The following is a 25,297-nucleotide window of genomic DNA, read 5'->3' on the forward strand; positions in this document are numbered from 1 at the left end:
TGTGAGTGGGCGGATACATGGCAGATGCAGTTTAATGTAGATAAGTGTGAGGTTATTCACTTTGGAAGTAAGAATAGAAAGGCAGATTATTATCTGAATGGTGTCAAGTTAGGAAGAGGGGATGTTCAACGAGATCTGGGTGTCCTAGTGCATCAGTCACTGAAAGGAAGCATGCAGGTACAGCAGGCAGTGAAGAAAGCCAATGGAATGTTGGCCTTCGTAACAAGAGGAGTTGAGTATAGGAGCAAAGAGGTCCTTCTACAGTTGTACCGGGCCCTGGTGAGACCGCACCTGGAGTACTGTGTGCAGTTTTGGTCTCCAAATTTGAGGAAGGATATTCTTGCTATTGAGGGCGTGCAGCGTAGGTTCACTAGGTTAATTCCCGGAATGGCGGGACTATCGTATGTTGAAAGGCTGGAGCAATTAGGCTTGTATACACTGGAATTTAGAAGGATGAGGGGGGATCTTATTGAAACATATAAGATAATTAGGGGATTGGACACATTAGAGGCAGGAAGCATGTTCCCAATGTTGGGGGAGTCCAGAACATGGGGCCACAGTTTAAGAATAAGGGGTAGGCCATTTAGAACGGAGATGAGGAAGAACTTTTTCAGTCAGAGAGTGGTGAAGGTGTGGAATTCTCTGCCTCAGAAGGCAGTGGAGGCCAGTTCGTTGGATGCTTTCAAGAGAGAGCTGGATAGAGCTCTTAAGGATAGCGGAGTGAGGGGGTATGGGGAGAAGGCAGGAACGGGGTACTGATTGAGAGTGATCAGCCATGATCGCATTGAATGGCGGTGCTGGCTCGAAGGGCTGAATGGCCTACTCCTGCACCTATTGTCTATTGTCTATTGTGAATAAAAGATATCGCACAGAAATCGAAAGGGAGGAAGGCATGCTTTGCAGATCTGTAAATTTAACGTATCTACACTTACCTGATGGCCCTTTACCCAATCAATATTCAATAGGTTCTGTCTAATACCATTAAAATGGTCTTGCCACAAATTAAGTCTTCAAATTTTGGACCAGTCCCATCCTTTACCATTAGCCTCCTCCTGACCTCTGAACATCCAAGATCCCCGCATTATTATTAAATCTGGCATTTTACTCATTATTGATTTTAAAACTGCTTCATGCCTTCAGGTTCTGAAAACATTTGTTCTGGGATTCCTTTCTAAATTTCTCTACCAACTTTTGCCTTCTCTAAGACTTTCCTTAAAAACTACCAGCCAAGCAAAAACTTCGGCCAACCCTGATCGTTCCTAGCTGTTTGTGGCTCACTTGAGGACATGTTAACAAATTACTTGTACATAACGCAGTGAAGGTTGATAATAAAAAATAACACATCCATCAAATAAAACTAGATTTTAAAAAGAGTAGAGAATCTGCAAGGTGGATGGTTTGGATAATAGGAATGATCGATTAGGATATAGGCAATATTTATGGATGAACTTGAAGGTGGATGAAAGCAAATACTGACCAGACATCAGAGTGGTCATGTTGAGACGCAACAATGATATATCCCAGGTAGACACAAAATGCTGGAGTAACTCAGCTGGACAGGCAGCAAAGTAGAACATAGCAAAGAAGAGTGGGAAGCCAGAGGATTGGGACTTTTTTAAAGAGCAACAGAAGATAACTAAAAAGGCAAAACGGGGAGAAAAGATGAGGTACGAGGGTAAGCTAGCCAATAATATAAAGGAGGATAGTAAAAGCTTTTTTAGGTATGTGAAAAGGAAAAAAAATAGTCAAGGCAAATGTGGGTCCTTTGAAGACAGAAGCAGGGGAATTTATTATGGGGAACAAAATGGCAGACGAGTTGAACCGGTACTTTGGATCTGTCTTCACTAAGGAAGATACAAACAATCTCCCAGATGTTCTAGTGGCCAGAGATCCAAGGATGACGGAGGAACTGAAGGAAATTCACATTAGGCAGGAAATGGTGTTGGGTAGACTGATGGGATAGAAGGCTGATAAATCCCCAGGGCCTGATGGTCTGCATCCCAGGGTACTTAAGGAGGTGGCTCTAGAAATTGTGGACGCATTGGTGATAATTTTCCAATGTTTTATAGATTCAGGATCAGTTCCTGTGGATTGGAGGGCAGCTAATGTTATCCCACTTTTCAAGAAAGGAGGGAGAGAAAACAGGAAATTATAGACCAGTTAGTCTGACATCAGTGGTGGGGAAGATGCTGGAGTCAATTATAAAAGAAGAAATTGCGGAGCATTTGGATAGCAGTAACAGGTTCGTTCCGAGTCAGCAATGGATTTACGAAAGGGAAATCATGCTTGACTAATCGTCTGGAATTTTTTGAGGATGTAATTAGGAAAATTGACAGGGGAGAGCCGGTGGATGTGGTGTACCTCGACTTTCAGAAAGCCTTCGAAAGTCCCACATAGGAGATTAGTGGGCAAAATTAGAGCACATGGTATTGGGGGTAGGGTACTGACATGGATAGAAAATTGGTTGGCAGACAGAAAGCAAAGAGTGGGGATAAATGGGTCCCTTTCAGAATGGCAGACAGTGACTAGTGGGGTACCGCAAGGCTCGGTGCTCAATATACATTAATGACTTGGATGAAAGGATTAAAAGTACCATTAGCAAATTTGCAGATGATACTAAGCTGGGTGGTAGTGTGAACTGTGAGAAAGATGCTGTGAGGTTGCAGGGTGACTTGGACAGGTTGTGTGAGTGGGCGGATGCATGGCAGATGTAGTTTAATGTGGATAAGTGTGAGGTTATCCACTTTGGTGGTAAGAATAGGAAGGCAGATTATTGTCTGAATGGTGTCAAGTTAGGAAAAGGGGATGTACAACGAGATTTGGGTGTCCTAGTGCATCAGTCACTGAAAGGAAGCATGCAGGTACAGCAGGCAGTGAAGAAAGCCAATGGAATGTTGGCCTTCATAACAAGAGGGGTTGAGTATAGGAACAAAGAGGTCCATCTGCAGTTGTACAGGGCCCTAGTGAGACCGCACCTGGAGTACTGTGTGCAGTTTTGGTCTCCAAATTTGAGGAAGGACATTCTTGCTATTGAGGGCGTAGGTTTACTAGGTTAATTCCCGGAATGGCGGGACTGTCATATGTTGAAAGACTGGAGCGACTAGGCTTGTCTACACTGGAATTTAGAAGGATGAGAGGGGATCTTATCAAAACATATAAGATTATTAAGGGGTTGGACACGTTAGAGGCAGGAAACATGTTCCCAATGTTGGGGGAGTCCAGAACCAGGTGCCACAGTTTAAGAATAAGGGGTAGGCCATTTAGAATGGAGATGAGGAAAAACTTTTTCAGTCAGAGTTGTAAATCTGTGGAATTCTCTGCCTCAGAAGGCAGTGGAGGCCAATTCTCTGAATGCATTCAAGAGAGAGCTAGATAGAGCTCTTAAGGATAGCGGAGTCAGGGGGTATGGGGAGAAGGCAGGAACGGGGTACTGATTGAGAATGATCAGTCATGATCACATTGAATGGTGGTGCTGGCACTCCTGTACCTATTGTCTGTCTATCTATGGAGAGAAGGAATGGGTCACGTTTCGGGTCGAGACCCTTCTTCAGGCATATCCCAGTCACTGACGGTTTCAGAAGTTCTCTAGAATCTCTAGTCTCAGTCTCCCACTATGCATAATATGCTTCTACCACTCCACAAGAACAGTTTTAATAGACCCAATAGTTCAACCCGATATCAATCCACAGAACTTTGTTTTATCTTGATGCAGTTTTTCCTCTCCTTATCTTCCCACTTACATATAAAACAATCCTCTTGCCATTGTAAGCTTGATACTTAGCACCCCCCAAGCAACACATTTTCACCATGGATTCCAATCCCTCTCTGCTTCCTTCCCACAACAGGCCTTAATAGCCTTTCTCTCATTCCATGAGGCTCAACTAGTCCCCTTCCACCACCAGATTCCTTTGTGTAGGAAGGAACTGTAGATGCTGGTTTAAACTGAAGATAGACACAAAATGCTGGAGTAACTCAGCGGGACAGGCAGCATCTCTGGAGAGAAGGAATGGGTGACCTGTCGGTCTCAAGAAGTCTGAAGAAGGGTCTCGACCAGATTCCTTTGTCTGGCTGAACTTGCACTTACATTGAATAACTTTTCCTATATCTTCATCCATTTTCTCAAATTCAAAGGTGTAGCCATGGCAACCCGCAGGGTACGAAGCAATGACCATTCCTTTGTGTTAAGTGGGATAGAATTTTGTTTCAATCCAACTTGGTTCATTATGTCATCTCACCTTGACACAGTACACTAATCATATAGGTGCAGCTTCCTGCTCTCATACAGTTTTTTGTAGGTTTCAATATCTTTTCAATCAAATTTCTACATGGTCAATCTTCAATCTCCATTATCTGTCTCGAGCTATAGGCTAGCAACCACATCCGCTGCACACCCATAGAATCCTACATCTATTTTTACTATTCTGTACTCTATTCCATCTAACTTTTAGGGACTCTATTCCACTCTCCCAGTTCATCATGTTCCATTCTATCTATTTAGTTGACAACACTTTTCACACCAGTACTTTTCCTCAACCGTGGTTCCCCCACCTCAATCTCAATTGACAGGGCCTCAACTTTTAAATATTAAGAGACTCATTGGGTTTATGTTAGCAAAATGATACAAAGATAGGTGGAGGGGCAGGTAGTGTAAAGAAAGCAGGGAGAAGGAGGACTTGGACATGTTGAGAGATTGGACAGAGAAGTGGCAGGAGGAATTAAGCAGAGTAAAGTGTGCAGTCATGCATTTTGGTAGTAGGAATAAAGGTGTAACCAGTTTCTAAATGTGGAGGAAATTCAGAAATCGGAGGTGCAAAGTGACTTGGGAGTGCTGGTGCAGGATTCCCAAAAAGTTAATTTGCAAGTTGAATCGGTAGTAAGGAAGACACATGCAATTATTTCGAGAGGGCTATAATACAAAAACAGGCATGTAATGTTGAGGGTAGACAGAAAATGCCGGAGTAACTCAGTGGGACAGGCAATATCTCTGGAGAGAAGGAATGGGTGACTTTTGGGTCAAGACCCGTCAGCATTTTGTTCCTACCTTCGATTTAAACCAGCATCTGCAGTTCTTTCCTACAAATGTAATGCTGAGGCTTTATAAGGCACTGGTCGGACTGCATTTTGAGTATTCCGAGCAGTTCCGGGCCCCATATCTGAGGAAGGATGTGGTGACTTTGAAGAGGATCCAGAGGAGGTTTACAAGAATTATCCCAGGAATGACTGGGTTAACATATGATGAGTGTTTGAAAGCACTAGGCTCGTACTAGCTGGAGTTTAGGATATGGGGGGACTTCATTGAAACTGACCGAATAATGAAAGGCCTGGATAGAGAGAATGTGGAGAGGATGTTTCCTCTATTGGGAGCGTCTAGGACCAGAGCCTCAGAATAAAAGAATGTACCTTTAGAAAGGAGATGAGAAGATATTTCTTTGCAGAAGGTGGTGAATCTGAGGGATTCATTGCCACAAACTGGTGTGGAGACCGTCAATGGATATTTTTATGGCAGAGATGGACTGATTTTTTGATTGGTAAGGGTGTCAGGGGTTATGGGGCGATTCAGGAGAATGGGGTTGAGAAGGAAAGATAGATCAGCCGTGTTTGTATGGTGGAGTACACCTGATAGCGGAATAGCTATCTAGTTCTTCTTAGTTCTTAGTTCTTCTTAGTTCTTCATAGTTCATAGAACTTATGAACTATGAAAATAGCACTAAGATAAAAGATTAACCATGATCTAACTAAGTGGCAGTGCAAAATGTGGGATCAAATTATCTACACCTGCCTTCTTCCCTCCAGTTCCTCATCCATGTTTTGTCCTTTTCTACTGAATTCGAAAATCTTCCCAATCCTTGGGCTTACTGCTTTTTTCTTGGCAATGTTATAAACCTTTCTCTTTGATCTGGTATTCTATCTTTTGAGACGCACAGCTGGAGATTTTCAGTGTTATCTTTTTTTGCCTTAAAAGGGATATTTTACTTGTAAACTATGTATTAGTTAATTTAAATGTAGCTGTTGCTTGTTTATGACCATTCCCTTTGAATGTAGCTTCCCCATCTATCACTGCCAATTCAAACATGAATGAATGAATAAATAAGTTTATTGGCCAAGTATGCATATCCAAAGAATGTGCCTTGGTGCTCCGCTCACAAATGACAATAGACAATAGACAATAGACAATAGGTGCAGGAGTAGGCCATTCAGCCCTTCGAGCCAGCACCGCCATTCAATGCGATCATGGCTGATCACACAACACAACACAAACATACAGTTAACAATTAAGAGCAAAGCATAACCACATCAAAACAATAAGGATACAACATTATGGTCTAAACATGTGGGCAAAAATAAATCAGAGCAAAAAAGAGACTACAGACTTTGGTTATTGAGTAGAACTATCACTCGTGGGGAAAAAAGCTATTTTGATGTCTGGCTGTGGCTGCTTTGACAGTCCGGAGTCGCCTTTCAGAGGGAAGTGCTTCGAAGAGTTTATGGCCAGTGTGAGAGAGGTCAGAGATGATCTTGCCCGCTCGCTTCCTGGCCCTTGCAGTGTACAGTTCGTCAATGGGGGGGAAGGTTGCAGCCAACAACCTTCTCAGCTGTGCGAACGATCTGTTGCAGCCTCCGGATGTCGTGCTTGGTGGCTGAGATGGAGAAGGTGAGGACGGACTCAATGATAGCAGTATAGAATTGGATCATCATTGCCTATGGCAGATTGTGTTTCTTCAGTTGCCACAGGAAGTACATCCTCTGTTGGGCCTTTTTGACTGTGGAGTCGATGGTGGCCCCCCCATTTAAGGTCCCTGGAGATGATGGTTCCAAGGAACTTAAATGACTCCACAGATGTGACTATGGTGTTGTTGATGGTGAGTGGGGAGAGGGGATCTCTTCGAAAGTCTACAATTAGTTCCACTGTCTTGAGAGCATTGAGCTTGTCTTTGTAGTTTGCTTTGTACTGAGTTAAGAGTTTTAGATTAAATAACATATAACATATAACAACTACAGCATGGAAACAGGCCTGTCCGGCCCTACCAGTCCACGCCGACCATTCTCCCTGACCTAGTCTCATCTACCTGCACTCAGACCATAACCCTCCAATCCCCTCCTATCCATATACCTATCCAATTTACTCTTAAATAATAAAATCGAGCCAGCCTCCACCACTTCCACCGGAAGCCCATTCCATACAGCCACAACCCTCTGAGTAAAGAAGTTCCCCCTCATGTTACCCCTAAACCTTTGTCCCTCAATTCTGAAGCTATGTCCCCTTGTTGGAATCTTCCCCACTCTCAAAGGGAAAAGCCTACCCACGTCAACTCTGTCCGTCCCTCTCAAATTTTAAAAACCTCTATCAAGTCCCCCCTCAACCTTCTACGCTCCAAAGAATAAAGACCCAACCTGTTCAACCTCTCTCTGTAGCCTAAGTGCTGAAACCCAGGCAACATTCTAGTAAATCTCCTCTGTACCCTCTCCATTTTGTCGACATCCTTCCTATAATTTGGCGACCAGAACTGCACACCATACTCCAGATTTGGCCTCACCAATGCCCTGTACAATTTCAACATTACATCCCAACTTCTATACTCGATGCTCTGATTTATAAAGGCAAGCATACCAAACGCCTTCTTCACCACCCTATCCACATGAGATTCCACCTTCAGGGAACAATGCACAGTTATTCCCAGATCCCTCTGCTCCACTGCATTCCTCAATTCCCTACCATTTACCCTGTACGTCCTATTTTGATTTGTCCTACCAAAATGCAGCACCTCACACTTATCAGCATTAAACTCCATCTGCCATCTTTCAGCCCACCCTTCCAAAAGGCCCAAGTCTCTCTGTAGACTTTGAAAATCTACCTCACTATCAACTACTCCACCTATCTTAGTATCATCTGCATATTTACTAATCCAATTTGCCACACCATCATCCAGATCATTAATGTAAATGACAAACAACAGTGGACCCAACACAGATCCTTGGGGCACTCCACTAGACACTGGCCTCCAACCTGACATACAATTGTCAACCGTTATCCTCTGGTATCTCCCATTCAGCCATTGTTGAATCCATCTTGCAACCTCACTATTAATACCCAACGATTTAACCTTCTTAATCAACCTTCCATGTGGAACCTTGTCAAATGCCTTACTGAAGTCCATATAGACAACATCCACAGCCTTGCCCTTATCAATTTCCCTGGTAACCTCTTCAAAAAATTCAAGAAGATTAGTCAAACATGACCTTCCAGGCACAAATCCATGTTGACTGTTTCTAATCAGGCCTTGATTATCCAAATAATTATATATATTGTCCCTAAGTATCTTTTCCATTAATTTTCCCACCACAGACGTCAAACTAATAGGTCTATAATTGCTAGGTTTACTTTTAGAACCTTTTTTAAACAAAGGCACAACATGCGCAATGCGCCAATCTTCCGGCACCATCCCTGTTTCTAATGACGTTTGAAATATTTCCGTCATAGCCCCTGCTATTTCTGCACTAACTTCCCTCAATGTCCTAGGGAATATCCTATCAGGACCTGGAGACTTATCCACTTTTATATTCTTCAAAAGTGTCCGTACCTCCTCTTCTTTAATCCTCCTAATTTCCATCACTACTCTACTTGTTTCGCTTACCTCACATAATTCAATATCCTTCTCCTCGGTAAATACCGAAGAAAAGAAATTGTTTAATATCTCCCCCATTTCTTCCGGCTCAGCACATAGCTGTCCACTCTGACTCTCTAATGGACCAATTTTATCCCTCACTATCCTTTTGCTATTGACATATCTGTAGAACCCCTTGGGGTTTACTTTTACATTACTTGCCAAAGCAGCCTCATATCTTTTTTTCGCTTTTCTAATTTCCTTTTTAAGATTCCTTTTACATTCTTTATATTCCTCAAGAACCTCATTTACTCCCTGCCGCTTATATTTATTGTATATCTCCCTCTTTTTCCGAACCAAGTGTCCAATTTCCCTGGAAAACCATGGCTCTTTCAAATTATTATTCTTTCCTTTCCACCGAACAGGGACATAAAGACTCTGTACTCTCAAAATTTCACCTTTAAATATCCTCCATTTCTCTATTATATCCTTTTCATAAAACAACAATTTCCATTTCACTCCTTTTAAATCCTTTCTCATCTCCTCAAAATTAGCCTTTCTCCAATCCAAAATCTCAACCCTTGGTCCAGATTTGACCTTCTCCATAATGATATTGAAACTAATGGCATTATGATCACTAGACCCAAAGTGCTCCTCAACACATACCTCCGTCACCTGACCCATCTCATTTCCTAACAGGAGGTCCAACACTGCCCCTTCTCTGGTAGGCACCTCTACGTATTGCTGCAAAAAACTATCCTGCACACATTTTTACAAACTCCAAACCATCCAGCCCTTTAACAGAATGTGATTCCCAGTCTATATACGGAAAATTGAAATCACCCACAATCACCACTCTGTGCTTACTACTAATATCTGCTATCTCCTTACATATTTGCTCTTCCAATTCTCGTTCCCTATTTGGCGGTCTATAATACACCCCTATAAGTGTTGCTAAACCTTTCTCATTTCTGAGTTCCACCCAAACAGCCTCCTTAATCAAGCCTTCTAGTCTGTCCTGCCAAAGCACTGCTGTGATATCCTCCCTGACAAGCAATGCAACACCTCCACCTCTTGCCCCTCCGATTCTATCACATCTGAAACAATGAAATCCTGGAATATTTAATTGCCAATCGCAACCCTCCTGCAACCATGTTTCACTGATCGCCACAACATCATACTTCCAGATGTCAATCCAGGCTCTAAGCTCATCCACCTTTCTTACAATGCTCCTAGCATTAAAATATACACATTTAAGGGACCCATCATTTCTTATTCTCAGTTTATTTCTTTTCCCTTCTTTCTCTCCTACATATTGGGTCTGAGTGTTTCCCTTTTCTGCCTCCTGCCTCACACTGCCTATTAGCTATCTGTGTTTGAGTCCCTCCCCCCAACCGTACTAGTTTAAAGTCTCCGCAGTTATTTTAGCAAATCTCCCCGCCAGGATATTGGTTCCCCTCGGGTTCAGATGCAACCCGTCCTTTTTGTACAGGTCATACTTCCCCCAGAAGAGGTCCCAATGATCCAGAAACTTGAAACCCTGCTCCCTGCACCAGTTCCTCAGCCACGTATTTATCCTCCACCTCACTCCATTCCTATTCTCACTATCACGTGGCACAGGCAGTAAGCCTGAGATTATTACTTTGGAAGTCCTTTTTTTTAACTCTCTTCCTAGCCCCCTGAATTCTCCTTTCAGGACCTCTTCCCTTATCCTACCTATATTGTTGGTACCTATATGTACCACGACCTCTGGCTCCTCTCCCTCCCCTTTCAGGATATCCTGGACACGCTCAGACACATCCCGGACACCGGCACCAGGGAGGCAAACCACCATCCGGGTCTCCCGACTGCGTCCACAGAAACGCCTATCTGACCCCCTCACTATAGAGTCCCCTATTACTACTGCTCTCCTCTTCCTTTCCCTACCCTTCTGAGCAACAGGGCCGGACTCCTTGCCAGAGGCCCGGGCACCGTCGTTGCCCCCAGGTAGGCTGTCCCCCCCAACAGTACTTAAACAGGAGTACTTATTTCCAAGGGGTACAGCCACCGGGGTACTCCCTAGTCCCTGCCTCTGTTCCTTGCCCCCCCTAACAGTGACCCACTTGTCTACCTCCCGTGGTCTAGGAGTGACCACCTCCCTGTAACTCCTATCTATAACCTCCTCACTCTCCCTGATCAGACGGAGGTCATCAATCTGCCGCTCCAGGTTCCTAATACGGTCCCTTAGGAGCCCCATCTCGTCACACCTGGTGCAGATGTGGATGTCTGGAAGACTATCAGACTCCCAGATTCCCCACATCTGACACCCAGAACAAAAAACTGCCCTGGCAGTCATACTCTCCAAACAAAGCCCCGCGCTCGGTTACTAAACCTACCGCCCGGCCGCTACTCCAACCGCTCCAACCGCCCACCCAAAAGAACTGAGTGATCTCCTGGGAGAGGCGAAAAACCGGATAAAAAATAAAATCACTTTCAATCTTTACATAAAACTCTATCGCATTATGATCACTGTTTCCTAAAGACCCATTCCCTATCAGATTTGCATTCCAATTGCACAATAATATACTTAAATAGCCTTTTTCGCCATTGGATCCTCAACACATACTGATCTCTAGCACATTTCATCAACTCAACCTCCATACCATTACAACTAATCGGGTTTATTCGGTCCACAAGCGAAGTCCTCAATTATTATTTTATTACAGGTTATGTGCATCTCTGAGTTCTTGATTTGTATTATGTTCACCAATGTTTCCTACCTCTTCCTGTTCTTCATATAAATTGGTTCTCAGCTGCCTTTATTTTCAGGCCATCTCACCTTTCCTATTTTGCCAGTCTGCAATGTTTCAATCACAACCTTAACCTCTTTGCAACATGTCTCAATAACGATAATTAGATTATATCTATTTATTTCTATTTGTTCCATTAATTCACTTACCTTGTTGCAAGTCCAATGTGCATTCCATGCATATTGCAACAACTAACACACTTACCCACTGCACACCCAACCCCAGCCTGCCAGAAATTCTCAAATTATCAAAAAATGCCCAAAGAACTTGCACATAGAACATCAGTATCCTTTATCCAAATCAACTGAAAGAAATAGACATTAATCCATTCGCAGCTATCAGTCCAATGTGTTTATCCAAGCAGCATACTAACTGTGGAAAGATTTAGTCATAAAATATTCAGTTGGTTCTGCGAATCATTGAGGCATTTAATTCTGAATTGTGATTAAGTTGACATTTAGTCATAGAGTAGGTATTTGCCACTTTGCCAATGTTAAAATAAGGAATGTGGTTCTATTAACCAATTAACATTTGTGAATTTTGATTAAAAAAGCTTGGTGAGATTGCAATTCACTATTTACAAATCCATAATAACTAGTATAAAGGAGTTCTTAAGGCACATTTTGATTTTTATTCAATTACATCTGAATTGTGGAGGGGTTGTAGAAGTCAGCTATTTTACAATAAATCAGCATATAGTACTATATTCAGGTATACGGATGATTCCCAACAAATTTGTTCTTGCTTGAAACTAAAGAGAAATAATGGAATTCACAAAAAAATTATTTTCTCCCTTCAGGATTTCTAAAGCACATTCCTTACTTTATGCTTTGGAATTGATCCAGCCAACACTATCTTATAGATCATTTTTAGCAGATGATTCAAAAATTGGGTGCAGTTGATAGAGGAAAACTTTCAACTTCGGAAGGATATACAGTCTGATCATTTGGGCAGAATTGCTACAAATGGGATTTAATCCAGAGTGCAAACAGACTCATTTGGGGAGGTGCAACAAACCAAGAGAAATTACAGTAACTGGGAGAACATTGTGGGGAGAATAGATGTATCTTTTTGAGTATTTGCTCAGAGCATTAAATGTAACAGGTAAATAAGATTTGTTCCCTCTTCTTTCAGTCTGAAGACGAGTTCCAAACCCAAACTTCACCCCTCCTTTTTCTCCAAAGATGCTCCCTGGACAGCTGAGTTACTCCAGCACTTTGTATCTATCTTCAGTGGAAACCAGCACCTGCAGTTCCTTCCTCCACATTTTACAAACAGTATGTGTTTAGCCAGGGCTTGAATGTTCCAGACAGTTCAAGTCACCACTGTACAAGAAAGCTGTGCTTACATTGGAGAGGGTGCAGAGAGATTTACAAGGATGTGGTCATGAATGGAAAAAAAAAGCTATAAGTATTAATTAGTTAGTTTGGAAACAGAGGAGGCTAAAGAGGACTAAATCGAGATGTACAAGGTTACGAGGCACCAAGCAGCAGGAAATAAGACATCATTTTCTTTTGGAAGATTAAAAAATGGAAGGCATGCCTTTAAAGTAATCAGTAGAAAGATTGGAGGGAAGTTGAAGCAGAAATCCTTTATCTGAGACTGGTTGGGGATGAACTCCATGCCTGAAAGGGAGAGGTAGAATGCTTAATTTTAAAAAGCGACTAGAAGTATATCTGTATACTACTGAGGATGTAGGATTAGGTTGGGGAGCTGATTGTCAACCGGCATATACCTTGGCTAAATGGTCTCCTTCCTAGTCAGGATTTTTTTCTGATTCTACTTTGCAATTCTAACAAATTTGCGAGAATCACATCCATTTTCATAATGCAACAAGCCGTTAAGATTAATTGACCTATGGTTTACATTGCACAGATCTTCCTTCCTGTTAGGATGCACGGGTAGTCCTATATTCTCTTCCCCATGATGTTCCGGAAGTGGCGGCGCTGCCCTGCAGCTTGCCGGCAGTCTGTTTGTCTTTCTTCTTTCAATAGTCAATAGTCAATAGTCGTTTATTTGTTACATATACATAAATGTGTAGTAAAATGAAACATTACCCGCAGTTGAACAATAAGACCAATAAGATTAATCAATAAAAATGCAATAACACATACAATCACAACTAACACCAAACAAAAAGAAACATCCATCACAGTGAGTCTCCTCCAGTCCCTCCTCACTGTGATGGAAGGCCAGAATGTCTTTTTCTCTTCCCTGCCGTCTTGTCCCGCGGTCAGGCTGTTGGAGTTGCCACGTCGGGGCGGTCGGGGTTCCCGATATTGAAGCCCCCGCTGGGCGGTGAAAAAAAATCCCGCGGCCTATTTCAGGCCGCGCCGGATGGTGAAAGGTCCGTGGCGGGCCGACCCAAGCCCCGCGATTCGGGGCGGGCGAACACGTTGCCTCTGCCGCTGCCGGAGCTCCCGATGTCGGCCCCCATCCAGGGGCCTGCGGGCTTCCGACGTCCACACGGCCCGCGCCGGAGCCTCCGGAGACGAGTCGCAGCCGTTCCCGCAGCATTCGCAGGCAGTCAGCGCCGCAGGTGGTGAGTCCGGACCGCGGGCTCTGCGAACCAGAGACCCAGGTGGTCCCAGGTGCATGGCCGGTGGTAGGCCGCAACGGGAACGGAGACACGGCACAGAACAAAGGTCGCGTCTCCGTTCTGGAGAGAGAATGTTACAGTTACAGTTCCCGTTCCCTCCCACCCCCCCCCCAAAACATAACATACAACACTACATCATATTAACACTACAATTGAGACAAAAACAACAAAAAACACAAAAGACAGACGGACTGCAGGCCGTTAGATGTACGTAATAGTCTATTTTTAGCTGTGTATATGTGGGGGGTGGTGGGGGAAACATTTTGAAAAAAAATCTCTTCCTCAACGGAGGTGCGACCCTTTTCCGTGTCGTATCTCCGTTCGCCCTACAGCCTAACACCGTGGAGTTGGCGGCCTCCAGCTGGGATCGACCTTGAAGGCTCCGGTCGCAGGGCCTGGACCCATCTCTGAGCTGGCCAACTTTCGGAAGCTGTGGTGGCGCCGTGATTGTGGTTGCGACTCTACCTTCGGAAGCTCGGCCGTGGACTCTGTGGACTGCAACAAAGGGAGCTCGCAGGTCCCTGGCTGGCGACCGGCTTTCGGGAACTCCAGCCGTAGCAGCTTCGACCGCCCCGAATCGCAAGGCTCGATCAACCCGTTCGCAGAACCTTCATAGCCCTGCGCAGCTCGGCCGCAGGACCTTCCATCGCCCGGCAGGGGCTCAGGACTTTTATCGCCCTGCACGACTCGGCCGCAGGATCTTCATCGCCCTTCATAACGAGAGGTTTTTCAGTTATAGGAGTAAAGATGTTCTTCTACAGTTGTATAGGGCCCTGGTAAGACCACACCTGGAGTATTGTGTACAGCTTTGGTCTCCTAATTTGAGGAAGGACATCTTTGTAATTGAGGCAGTGCAGCATAGGTTCACGAGATTGATCCCTGGGATGGCGTGACTGTCATATGAGGAAAGATTGAAAAGACTAGGCTTGTATTCACTGGAGTTTAGAAGGACGAGAGGCGATCTTATAGAAACATATAACATTATAAAAGGACTGGACAAGCTAGATGCAGGAAAATGTTCCCAATGTTGGGCGAGTCCAGAACCAGGGACCACAGTCTTAGAATAAAGGGGAGGCAATTTGTAATTTTGTATACATTATCCTTTCCTAAATGTGCCAATGGTATTATCTCCCTTGCCACTCCATATGGTAGCAAGTTCCACGTTCATATCAATAATATAAATTTTACTGAACAAATATCCAATGCCTCCATTAAACCACAATCTGAAACTACGTTTGTGGGGACCAATATAACCAAATTAATGTTTTATTTCAATATTTTCAATTCTCAGCAAAACCTTTTAAAAACACGGTTTTAACAATAGAAGGATGTGAAACCCACCATTTTTTAGTCCAGTCCTTTAATAGCTTATTATGCCCACAAGAAATAATAAACTCGGGTTTCACATTATCTTCATACACAATGCATTTTCTGAGCGTGTTATTTCAAGAGAAACCCACCATCTGAGTAATAATTTACAAAAAATCTTAATGTCTTCAGGAATGTATTGAAATTTTACCATGGCCATTGATATTTTGAATTCAGTTTAAATAATCCAAACATAAAATCTGATTTAAAAGGAGACCATGAAAATGTCATGAAATCAATTTGGCTTATTACTTTCCTTTAGAGAAGAATACCTTTCCTCTGTACCCCATGCAGCTATTGTGTGAACACCATCAATAAGTTAGCTACTCATAACTATAATAACACAACTTAGCTAACTCATAACTATAATAACAGTTAGCCTAGTTAGCTACTCATAACTATAATAACATAAACTCTAGTCAGTTTAAGGGTATGCTACCATCTCAGGATAATTAAGGAAAGAATAAAAAGCCAGATTGGCAGATGATATCATATCTCAAGAAATTTTTTAAAAATTAAATCGGACTTTACGGATAAATGAATTACACTGGGAAACACTTGAATCAATCCCTTGGCAGAAAAGGAACAAAGTTTCCACAAAAATTCCATTCTTTATTGGTTCTGTGTACACAAAGAATAAAACCCCAATTTAGATTGGGGTTTTGATCTGAAAATCTGCAATTTACACTGTAGATTTTCTCAGCCTTTTACATATTGTTCTTCCAAGTAACAGAGTACATTTTTAAGATTTGAGATTACTAACTGGACAATTATTGGAAAACAATTAAATAAACCAAAAAAAGTCCCTCGCTTTTCAAGTGTTGTTATTTTATTGTCACATGTACCGAGCGAGATACAGAGAAAATACTGTACTTTTATATGCTTACAATCAAGATCTAGCAAGGTATATTGGGGAATGAGTAACTCCTTTTTGTATTATTTTATTTTTGAAACCCAAGTAAAGTTTCAGATTTGAATTGTAAGATTCAGTAGGACAGACGTTCTTTCCAAACTTTGGTTATCTCCAGTGAGATCTTTCTTTTTATTGAGAAACTAAGATCACCTAAGGTTCATCGTACACAACATGACCAAGGTTCAAAGCTAAAGGTGAAGTCACAAAGTATTAACAGTACAAAAAACATTTTAAAATTCAGAAATTATACAGTTCCGATCTTCTGAGAATCTATGAGAGATGCTGAATCTCCATAACAAAATATTGATATGGAGAAGATAAAGAACTCTGCGGGAATTTGTATAAAGCTTAACAAAACTGCTGAGCATTATTACAATCTTTCAGTAATTTTGCAGAGATGTTTTAGTTGAAAGGGGAAGTAAGGTTCATGCAAAAACTTGTTCAGGAATGCAAAAGTCTTGGAATTAATTTTGCTGATGTAAATTTATTAATGTTTCTGACAGATTTATTGTTGAAAGAACACTAAAGAATTTTTGAATAAAAGTCAAGCTTTACTAGAAATCAACATCACAATAGATGTATTACATCAGGGTAGGCTACTGGTGATAGCATAATATATGATCACACCAGCAGCAAATTGATGCCAATATTTAAACAGTTCATTGCCACATCTAATTTATTTTGCATTGCAGGCCAGGGCAACACCATTCCAAAGTTTATTTTCTAATGGCTGATTTTAATTCAAATCCCTGGGACTGGCATCTATCAGACAACTGCCAAGATTTACAGAATAAAATCTGGACTTATTCTGGTGACAAAGAACTCAAAGCTTACAAAGCAATCAGGATGACAGAAATTGATAGAGCAATTTGATACCTAATTCACTCAGGCTGGTCTTACACATTGATAAAACTTTGTGGAAGCTTATAGCCATTTTAAAAAATAATTGCAGTATTGGTGGCCCTCTTATTTTGCACTTGTCTTGCCTTACTTCAAGTCAAGTCAAGTTTATTTGTCACATACACATACACGATGTGCAGTGAAATGAAAGTGGCAATGCCTGCGGATTGTGCACAAAAAAGAATTCCAGTTACAGCATATAAATAAAGTTAATAAGTTACTATAGTGTAGACAAAAATTTAGTCTCTGGAGTTATAAAAGTTGACAGTCCTGATGGCCTGTGGGAAGAAACTCCGTCTCATCCTCCCTGTTTTCACAGCGTGACAGCGGAGACGTTTGCCTGACCATAGCATCTGGAACAGTCCGTTACTGGGGTGGCAGGGGTCCCTCATAATCTTGCTTGCTCTGGATCTGCACCTCCTGATGTATAGGTCCTGCAGGGGGACGAGTGTAGTTCCCATGGTGCGTTCTGCCGAACACACTACTCTCTGCAGGGCCATCCTGTCCTGGGCAGAGCTGTTCCCAAACCAGACTGTAAAGTTGCTGGACAGGATGCTCTCTACAGCCCCAGAGTAGAAGCAGTGAAGGATCCTCAGAGACACTCTGAATTTCCTCAGCTGTCTAAGGTGGTAAAGGTGCTGCTTTGCCTTACCCATCAGTGCGGCAATGTGCGTTGCCCATGTCAGATCCTCTGTGATGCGGACTCCCAAGTATTTAAAACTGCTCACCCTATCCACAGTAGACCCATTTATCTCCAGTGGTGTGTACGTCCTTGGATGTTTAGCCCTTCTAAAGTCCACAATCAGCTCCTTCGTTTTAGTGACATTCAAGAGGAGGCTATTGTCCTGACACCAGAGTGCCAGATCAGCCACCTCCTCCCGGTAGGCCTCCTGATGTATAGGTCCTGCAGGGGGACGAGTGTAGTTCCCATGGTGCGTTCTGCCGAACGCACTACTCTCTGCAGGGCCATCCTGTCCTGGGCAGAGCTGTTCCCAAACCAGACTGTAATGTTGCCAGACAGGATGCTCTCTACAGCCCCAGAGTAGAAGCAATGAAGGATCCTCAGAGACACTCTGAATTTCCTCAGCTGTCTAAGGTGGTAAAGGCGCTGCTTTGCCTTACCCACCAGTGCGGCAATGTGCGTTGCCTATGTCAGATCCTCTGTGATGCGGACTCCCAAGTATTAAAACTGCTCACCCTATCCACAGTAGACCCATTTATCTCCAGTGGCGTGTACATCCTTGCTACCTTCTATCAAAATCAGGGAATGCGGTTATAAAATTCTTCATAAGCACCAACATCAATGCATCACTTGGCAGTTGTGTTTCAAAGGCCATTGTAAATCTCACTAAATCTTCCCTCCATGGTGACTAGAAGTGTATCTGTATACTACTGAGGATGAAGCGATGGAAGGTAGGATTAGGTTGGAGGGCTGATTGTCAACCGGCATACATACCTTGGCTAAATGGGTCTCCTTCCTAAATCAGGATTTTTTTCTGATTTTACTTTGTAATTCTAACAACTTTGCAAGAATCACATACATTTTCATAATGCAAGATGCCATTATGATCAATTGATCTACGGTTTACACTGTACAGATCATACACCAGAAAATAACAACAAAACCTTGACATGCTGTATTGCCCAAGGAAAAATCTTTCAAATGAGATGGGACAGGAGTCCTGTCATTATTTCAGCACCTCCAAAATCCACAATTTCCACTTCAGAAGAGAAGGGCAGCAGGATCATTAGACCTCCACCAATTGCAGATTCTCCTGCCAAGTCTCATTTTGACTTGAAATATAGTCACTTATTGTCATCATCACTAAATGTATACCTTCAAATTACCTACCCAACAGTAATACCTTCACCACAGGCACTGAAATAGTTCAACATAACTCACCTCCTTTAAGGACAATTAGGGATGCGTAGTAATTGCTGGGCTTTGCCAGTGGCACCCAAACCTTGCCAAATGACGTTTTAAAACTTTTTTTTCAGAAACTCTTTAGAAATTTTCACTGGCTAAATTTTAGTCCTCAAATGGTAATATTAAAGTCATCACAGTCTGTGGGGTCTTGTCATGCACAAATGTTTGCCACGTTGCTTTTATTACAAAAAACAGAACAAAATTAAAACGGTGTATAGGGCTTCAGAATACCTAGCGGTTGTGAGAAAATGCAAAAGAGTGAAGGCAATTAGCACTGCAGCCTCGGCTCAAGCGACCCTAGTTTGATCATGACTTGGATGCTGTCTTTGTGGAATTTGCATATTCACCCTGCAATCCTTAATGCTCTTGTTTCTTCTCATATCCCAGAAATATGCTGTTAAAGATAACTGGCCAGTTAAAGTATCCCTTAATGTAAGAAAGTGCCAAAAAACAACAAAGGGGTGCTAATGGTTGTGGGAGAGAATGCGTTGTAGAGCCACAGATGAAAGGCAAATGGAATGATGGGAGTGTTTTGCCAGCACAGATCCTAATAGACCGAATCGCACTCCTTCTGTACTATAATTCTTAACCAAATAAAAATTTGTGATACAATTATTTTTCCATTAATAAAAAACTACTTTCTCGTCGAAAAGTAGCAAAATAGGTTTCAGCCTCCATATCTCTGCATTAAAAAGTAATTGCAAGAACCATAATGTAAACAATTAAAACCATACCACTGGGGGAAACAACTCATTAGTACCGTAATAATCCGACATAGAATTCACGTGGTTGACTTGTCAATTTAAAGTAAATTAACGTCAACCAACCTGTCTGCCTTCGGAACAAAGTTGAAAACATACGAATGATGTTTGCTTGGATTGCGATGCTGTTAACTTAACTTTGAAACACTTGAATATTCTTGCAAGTCCCGGCAACAGAACTCGTGTGATTCCTGCAGACCACGCCTACTCTTGGAAACTTAAAATATTCTTCACTCTTATCCACAATCAAAAGGCAAACACCAATGCCTGAGTTTGCACCAAATAGCTTTCATAGTCAGTTTGCAATCGATGCAGAATTAATTCCACTCTTTAAAAAAAAATAGATTAAAAAAAGGCGACAAAGAGATAGTGTGGAAACAAAACAATTTTACTGAAGGCCCCTGCTCTGACTGTGGGAGAGCCGCTTTTCAACCCTCCCCGACCTCTGCGGACGTGTTATCAATGGAGATCACTAGGAAAACAATCTTTTTAAAAAAAAATATTTGATATGAAAAGATTGAAAATAATTAACTTAGAGATAAAGGACTGAAAAATGCACGGAGAGTTCACCCTGTGCACTGGACACCGACACTTGGGATTTCAGGGGTGGGGGGAAGAGAACTTTGCACCAGGCCCCGAAGCCCCCTACTCGATTTTTTTCCTCGCGCCGTTATGTGGTGAGGGGAGACACGTTCGACCCCCCGCCCGCCCGCCCGCCCGGCTTTGCAAAACACACACACGCGACCGACCAAGGCCGTCAGTGCTCCCTCACCTGGACTTGACGCCGCCGCTGCCGCTGCCGCCGCCGCTCCCCGTCCCCGTCCGTTCGTACGTCCACGCTTGCCCGCCGGCAGCGACGAGCGGATCGGTGAAGTTGGGCGCCGTGTAGTTCCTGTCCATGTTGTTCCGAGTGCGCGGCCAGCGGGCGGCCGGGCGGGCGGGCGGGCGCGCGGGACTGAGGCTGCTCCCTCACATGCCTCGCGTGGCCGGCGGGCCGTTGGGAACCGCCGTTGTGGCGCTCGCGCGGGCCCTGCCTGGGGCTGCCTCGAGACGGTGGGGAGAGGGAGAAATAGAGAGAGACGTCCTCCAAATCCACACGGGCCTCACTTTCTGATTTTTTTTCCTCCCCTCTCTCTTTCAACAACGTTGGTCGCTCCCAGGATGCACCTCCTTCTGCTCCAGACCACAGACAGCAAGAGCCGGCGTAAGGAAGGGAAGCCAAACGTGTGAGCGAGCGTAAGGAATTGGGGAGGGACAAGAGGCTGCAACTAGCTGGTTGTTTGGTGCCTGATTGTCCAGGCCCGCGGTGCCGAGGCGAGGCATGTTTGCACCGTTCCTCTTCTCACATTTCCACTTTCCTGGGTGTGCTGCTGATACTGAAATGGTGTGTAGACCGCAGCCGCAAGATTTGGTTGCTTAACCAATAAAGCTTTAATGTTTAGCAAATTGCTGGTTTCAAACCGAAGATAAACACAAAAAGCTGGAGTAACTCAGCGAGTCAGACGAAATCTCTGGAGAAAAGGAACTGCATTTCCTCGAGAGATGCTGTCTGATCCGCAGAGTTACTCCAGCTTTTCGTGTCAAAACTTGAATGTTGTCTGGTCTCGTAATGATAGTTGATTTCCCAGTACCACAATATCAAATTTTCTTGCACTCCCAGTACCACAATATCAGAATGTATTAATTTCATGATAGCTCAATTATAGTTTGCCAATACTAATCTGTTCACAATCGCAATACTGGAACTGCTAATGTTGATACCTGTTATTGCTAATATTGCTTAGCAAATACTACGGCTTCTTAATGCTAGATTGTTTTGTCACATCATACTTTAACTACCATGAATTCCTGGACCGACAGTACCAAAACTGGATTGTATGACGAATGATTGTTTATTCCCTGAGTCCAGGATTTAATAATGTGACATTACACTGATATAGAAAACGAATCAGTGTTTTGATTGTTCTGCAGCACCAAGGATAGGTTTGATTGTTAACTGGATAGGAGTTAGCCAAATTATTATGGAACAGAAGAAGGCTATTTGTTCTGTCAGGGCAGAGCAATTCTTTGTGGAGTTTCCAGTCGTCCTATTCCCACGCTGTAGAATAATAATGTTATCTTTGGTCTTTTCCTAATCCTTAATTCATAAATTCAAACAAAACTGTGATTTTGCTTATTTTGTACTTTAACTTGCTTTAGGTGATTAACCATTTGCATAATGGAATATAACACTGATGATGAGTCTGAAGGTTAAATATCTCAGCCACAGCATGAAAATGAACAAAATATTTTCACTTCATAGATCATAATATTTAAATTATTTAACAAGTTGCAACTTTCTTGATACCAAAATACATTTTAAAGCTCATTGAGTCATAGAGAGAAACAGCATGGAAACAAACCTTCGGCCCACTAAATCTGCATCGACCTTCAAAGAAAATATCTCAATGGCAACTCATGCTGGGAAGGGAAAGGGATTCGATAGAGTTTATTGTAATTTGTCAGTCACAGTACTTTAGTCGCATGTCTCAGGAATAGAATTATCTGAATTGAGCTGGTGGCTGTCTTCAACTGTGACTCTGATGACAATTGATGAATCATTTGTACCCAATCTCCACCTGTTGAAAAGCAAAATTCGCCATATACTATTTTTGATGATAAACCGAAGGATGTGCTTCCCATGTGTGGTTCAAATAATCAAAAAGTAGTCATGATCTTGATTTCTTGAGCATTTATAATATAATTAATTCACATGTCCCATTGAAAGGGTTAATGATTGTTTTCCATTTGTTATCAGGTTGATCTGTCTGTCATATCACCGACTAATTCATGCTTGGTAGATTTAATTTAGTTTAGAGATACGGCATGGAAACAGGCCCTTCGGCCCAACGAGTCCGCACCGACTAGCGATCCCCGCACATTAACACAAGCCTACACACACTTGGGACAATTTACACTTATACCAAGTATACAAACCCAAGCCAATTAACCTGCAAACCTGCACGTCTTTGGAATGTAGAAGAAAACCGAAGATCTCGGAGAATACCGACGCGGTCAGGGGGAGAACATACAAACTACGTAAAGACAATACAGCACCCATATCGAACCCGGGTCTCTGGCGCTGTAAGGCAGCAACTCTGCCACTGCGCTACCATGCTGCCCGAATAAGATTTTTTTTTTTTTAAATATCGCAGTTAATTTATAATCCAAGAGATAGTAATGCTGGGAAAGTTGATGAAAGTAATCCTCAAGGTATGTTTTCAGAATCATATTAGAGGCAGACAAAATTAGAGTAAAATAGAAGTTTTTGAGGGAATCTCTTGTAATTATAGGGAAGATTGCTAAAGTTCTGCCATCAATTGAGCATTAGCAGTTTTTACAATCATGGATGTTTGCAACCAAAATTATAAACGCACAGATTTGATCTTTTTTTTTAAACATTGTGCAAAATTGTACACCTGTGGAATAAATATAAAATCATTTTGTCCAAAAATAGTTAAATGGCAAATGTATCGATGTTAGCAAAACAAAGCAGTAGTTTGCTCAGTCAAGACCATAGGGGTATTTCTAAATTACCACGACCAAAGAGAAAAATGAATTTGAAAACTTATATCAGGTGAAGTATTGAAGACCATGGGCCAGGTGAAATGTTTAATGTGCTCCCAATGGTCAGCAAATAGAACCACCAGGGCTTGAAACCGATTACCCATCAATTTTGGTGATTAGTGTTATGATTGGCTCAGAAAATTGAGGTTAGACTAGGTACTTCAGAATGACACTTTGGCATAGCACTGAAAAAAAAAATAGTCAAGTATATTCACGCAATATTTGACTCTTAACCATATCCTCAGTTCAGGGCAATTGGCTGGAGGCTTCATTACTGGCCAGTGACATTGACATCCTGTGAACAGAGTAAAAAAAACATTGCAGTTAATGCTCATATTCAGTCTACGTCAGACATAAAATTAATCTGCCTTAAGTCTTATCCTATATCTGTTGAAAAAACAGGTGCAGGAAGAGTTAGATAAATTAGAATTAACTGTTCTAGTAAAGATAAGCCACGCTGACTTGGCAACTTATATTGTAGTTGTACCTAGATCAGATAGATTTGTTTAACTTTATGATAATTACAAGGTGACATTGAATCAGGCAGTTGATGGCAAAAGGTACTCAATGCCAACTTTGCACAAGTTGGCAAGAACCAAAATTTCGTCAGAGTAGACCTGTTGTGTACTTGCTTAATATTTATATGCTTAAAATGTATATGCTTAAATAAAATCTGAATAAGGAGAATCAGTAATATTAGCAATCAAACGACTTTGCCAAACACTCATGCTCTTCTTCTTCTGTCATGTGTCTTTTAGACCTGCAGCTCCGTTGAGGCGAGCCAGGCCAATGTGTCATCATCCACACACACTCATGCTCTATCTGCTTGGACTGGCTGGAGTTCTTGATTGACAGCCATTTTAATACCCATTCCCATGCCAACCTCTTTGTCCATGGCCTCTTCCACTGCCAGAGTGAAACCACACACAAACCCAAAGAAGAGCAGATAATTTTCTGCTTGGGTAGCCTACAACCTAATGGCATGAACATTGAAGTCTCATTTTCAAGTAACCCACCCTCCTCCCTCTCATCTGCCCACTTCCTCTCCCCCACATACCTTTTTTTTCCATTCTTTCTGCTCCTTTCCTTCTCCACCTGCTCGTATTCCATCCCTCCCTATTCCAGGCCCTCTATTTTTTTACTTACTCCATCCCTTCCTCCCTCCCTGTCCATCCTTATCAGATTTCAACAATTGTATGCTTTTGTTTTCTTTACTTACCACTTCCAGCCTTATTTACAAAATCCACCCTCCTCTTTCCCCACCTGACCTATCTACCAATCATTCCCTCCTCTTTCCCCACCTGACCTATCTACCAATCATTCCCTCCTCACCTGGCTCCACCTTTCACTTGCTTGTTCTTGCCCCACCCCTTAATTTTGACTGTCTATTTCCCTCCACTGATGCTGCCTGACCACTGTTTTTGTTTTGCTCAAGGTTTCAGCATTTGCAGTCTGTTGTGTCTGAATACACACAGTTTATTTTCACATATAAAACCTCCTACTGTGAAAAATCATCATTAAACTAATAAACAGGGTGCTATAAAGTAAATCATTGTCTCTGTAAGATAGGTGTGACGTACTAAAGATGCACTAAAGCCACGTACCAAATAAATCTTTGAATAATCAAGGAAGTGTTGAGGCAGCCACATGGCCACTATATAAAGCTCAAAAGAAGCAAATCTGCTGTTTTACAGAAAACTGTTGTTCTTGGGCTAAAAGTAGATGCAAATGAATTTCAAACATTCAAAGAAAAGGTGGAAGCAATTGTGAAAATAGGAAAACCTGAAAACACTTGAGATTACAAAGATAAAAGATAGATACTTATACAAAG

General features: G+C 42.4%; 1 protein-coding gene across 1 annotated transcript in view; it reads right to left on the reverse strand.

The window, feature by feature from the left end:
• Positions 1-21,042, reverse strand: part of qser1 (glutamine and serine rich 1) — a 90,556-nt gene extending 69,514 nt beyond the window's left edge. The window contains exon 1 of the mRNA XM_078414916.1: positions 20,633-21,042. Coding sequence (XP_078271042.1) covers positions 20,633-20,760 — 128 coding nt within the window. The 5' untranslated portion in view covers positions 20,761-21,042. The remainder of the gene's footprint in view (positions 1-20,632) is intronic.
• Positions 21,043-25,297: the final 4,255 nt, after the last annotated feature.

Source organism: Rhinoraja longicauda, chromosome 18, assembly GCF_053455715.1.
Source record: "Rhinoraja longicauda isolate Sanriku21f chromosome 18, sRhiLon1.1, whole genome shotgun sequence".
NCBI classification, from domain to species: domain Eukaryota; kingdom Metazoa; phylum Chordata; class Chondrichthyes; order Rajiformes; family Arhynchobatidae; genus Rhinoraja; species Rhinoraja longicauda.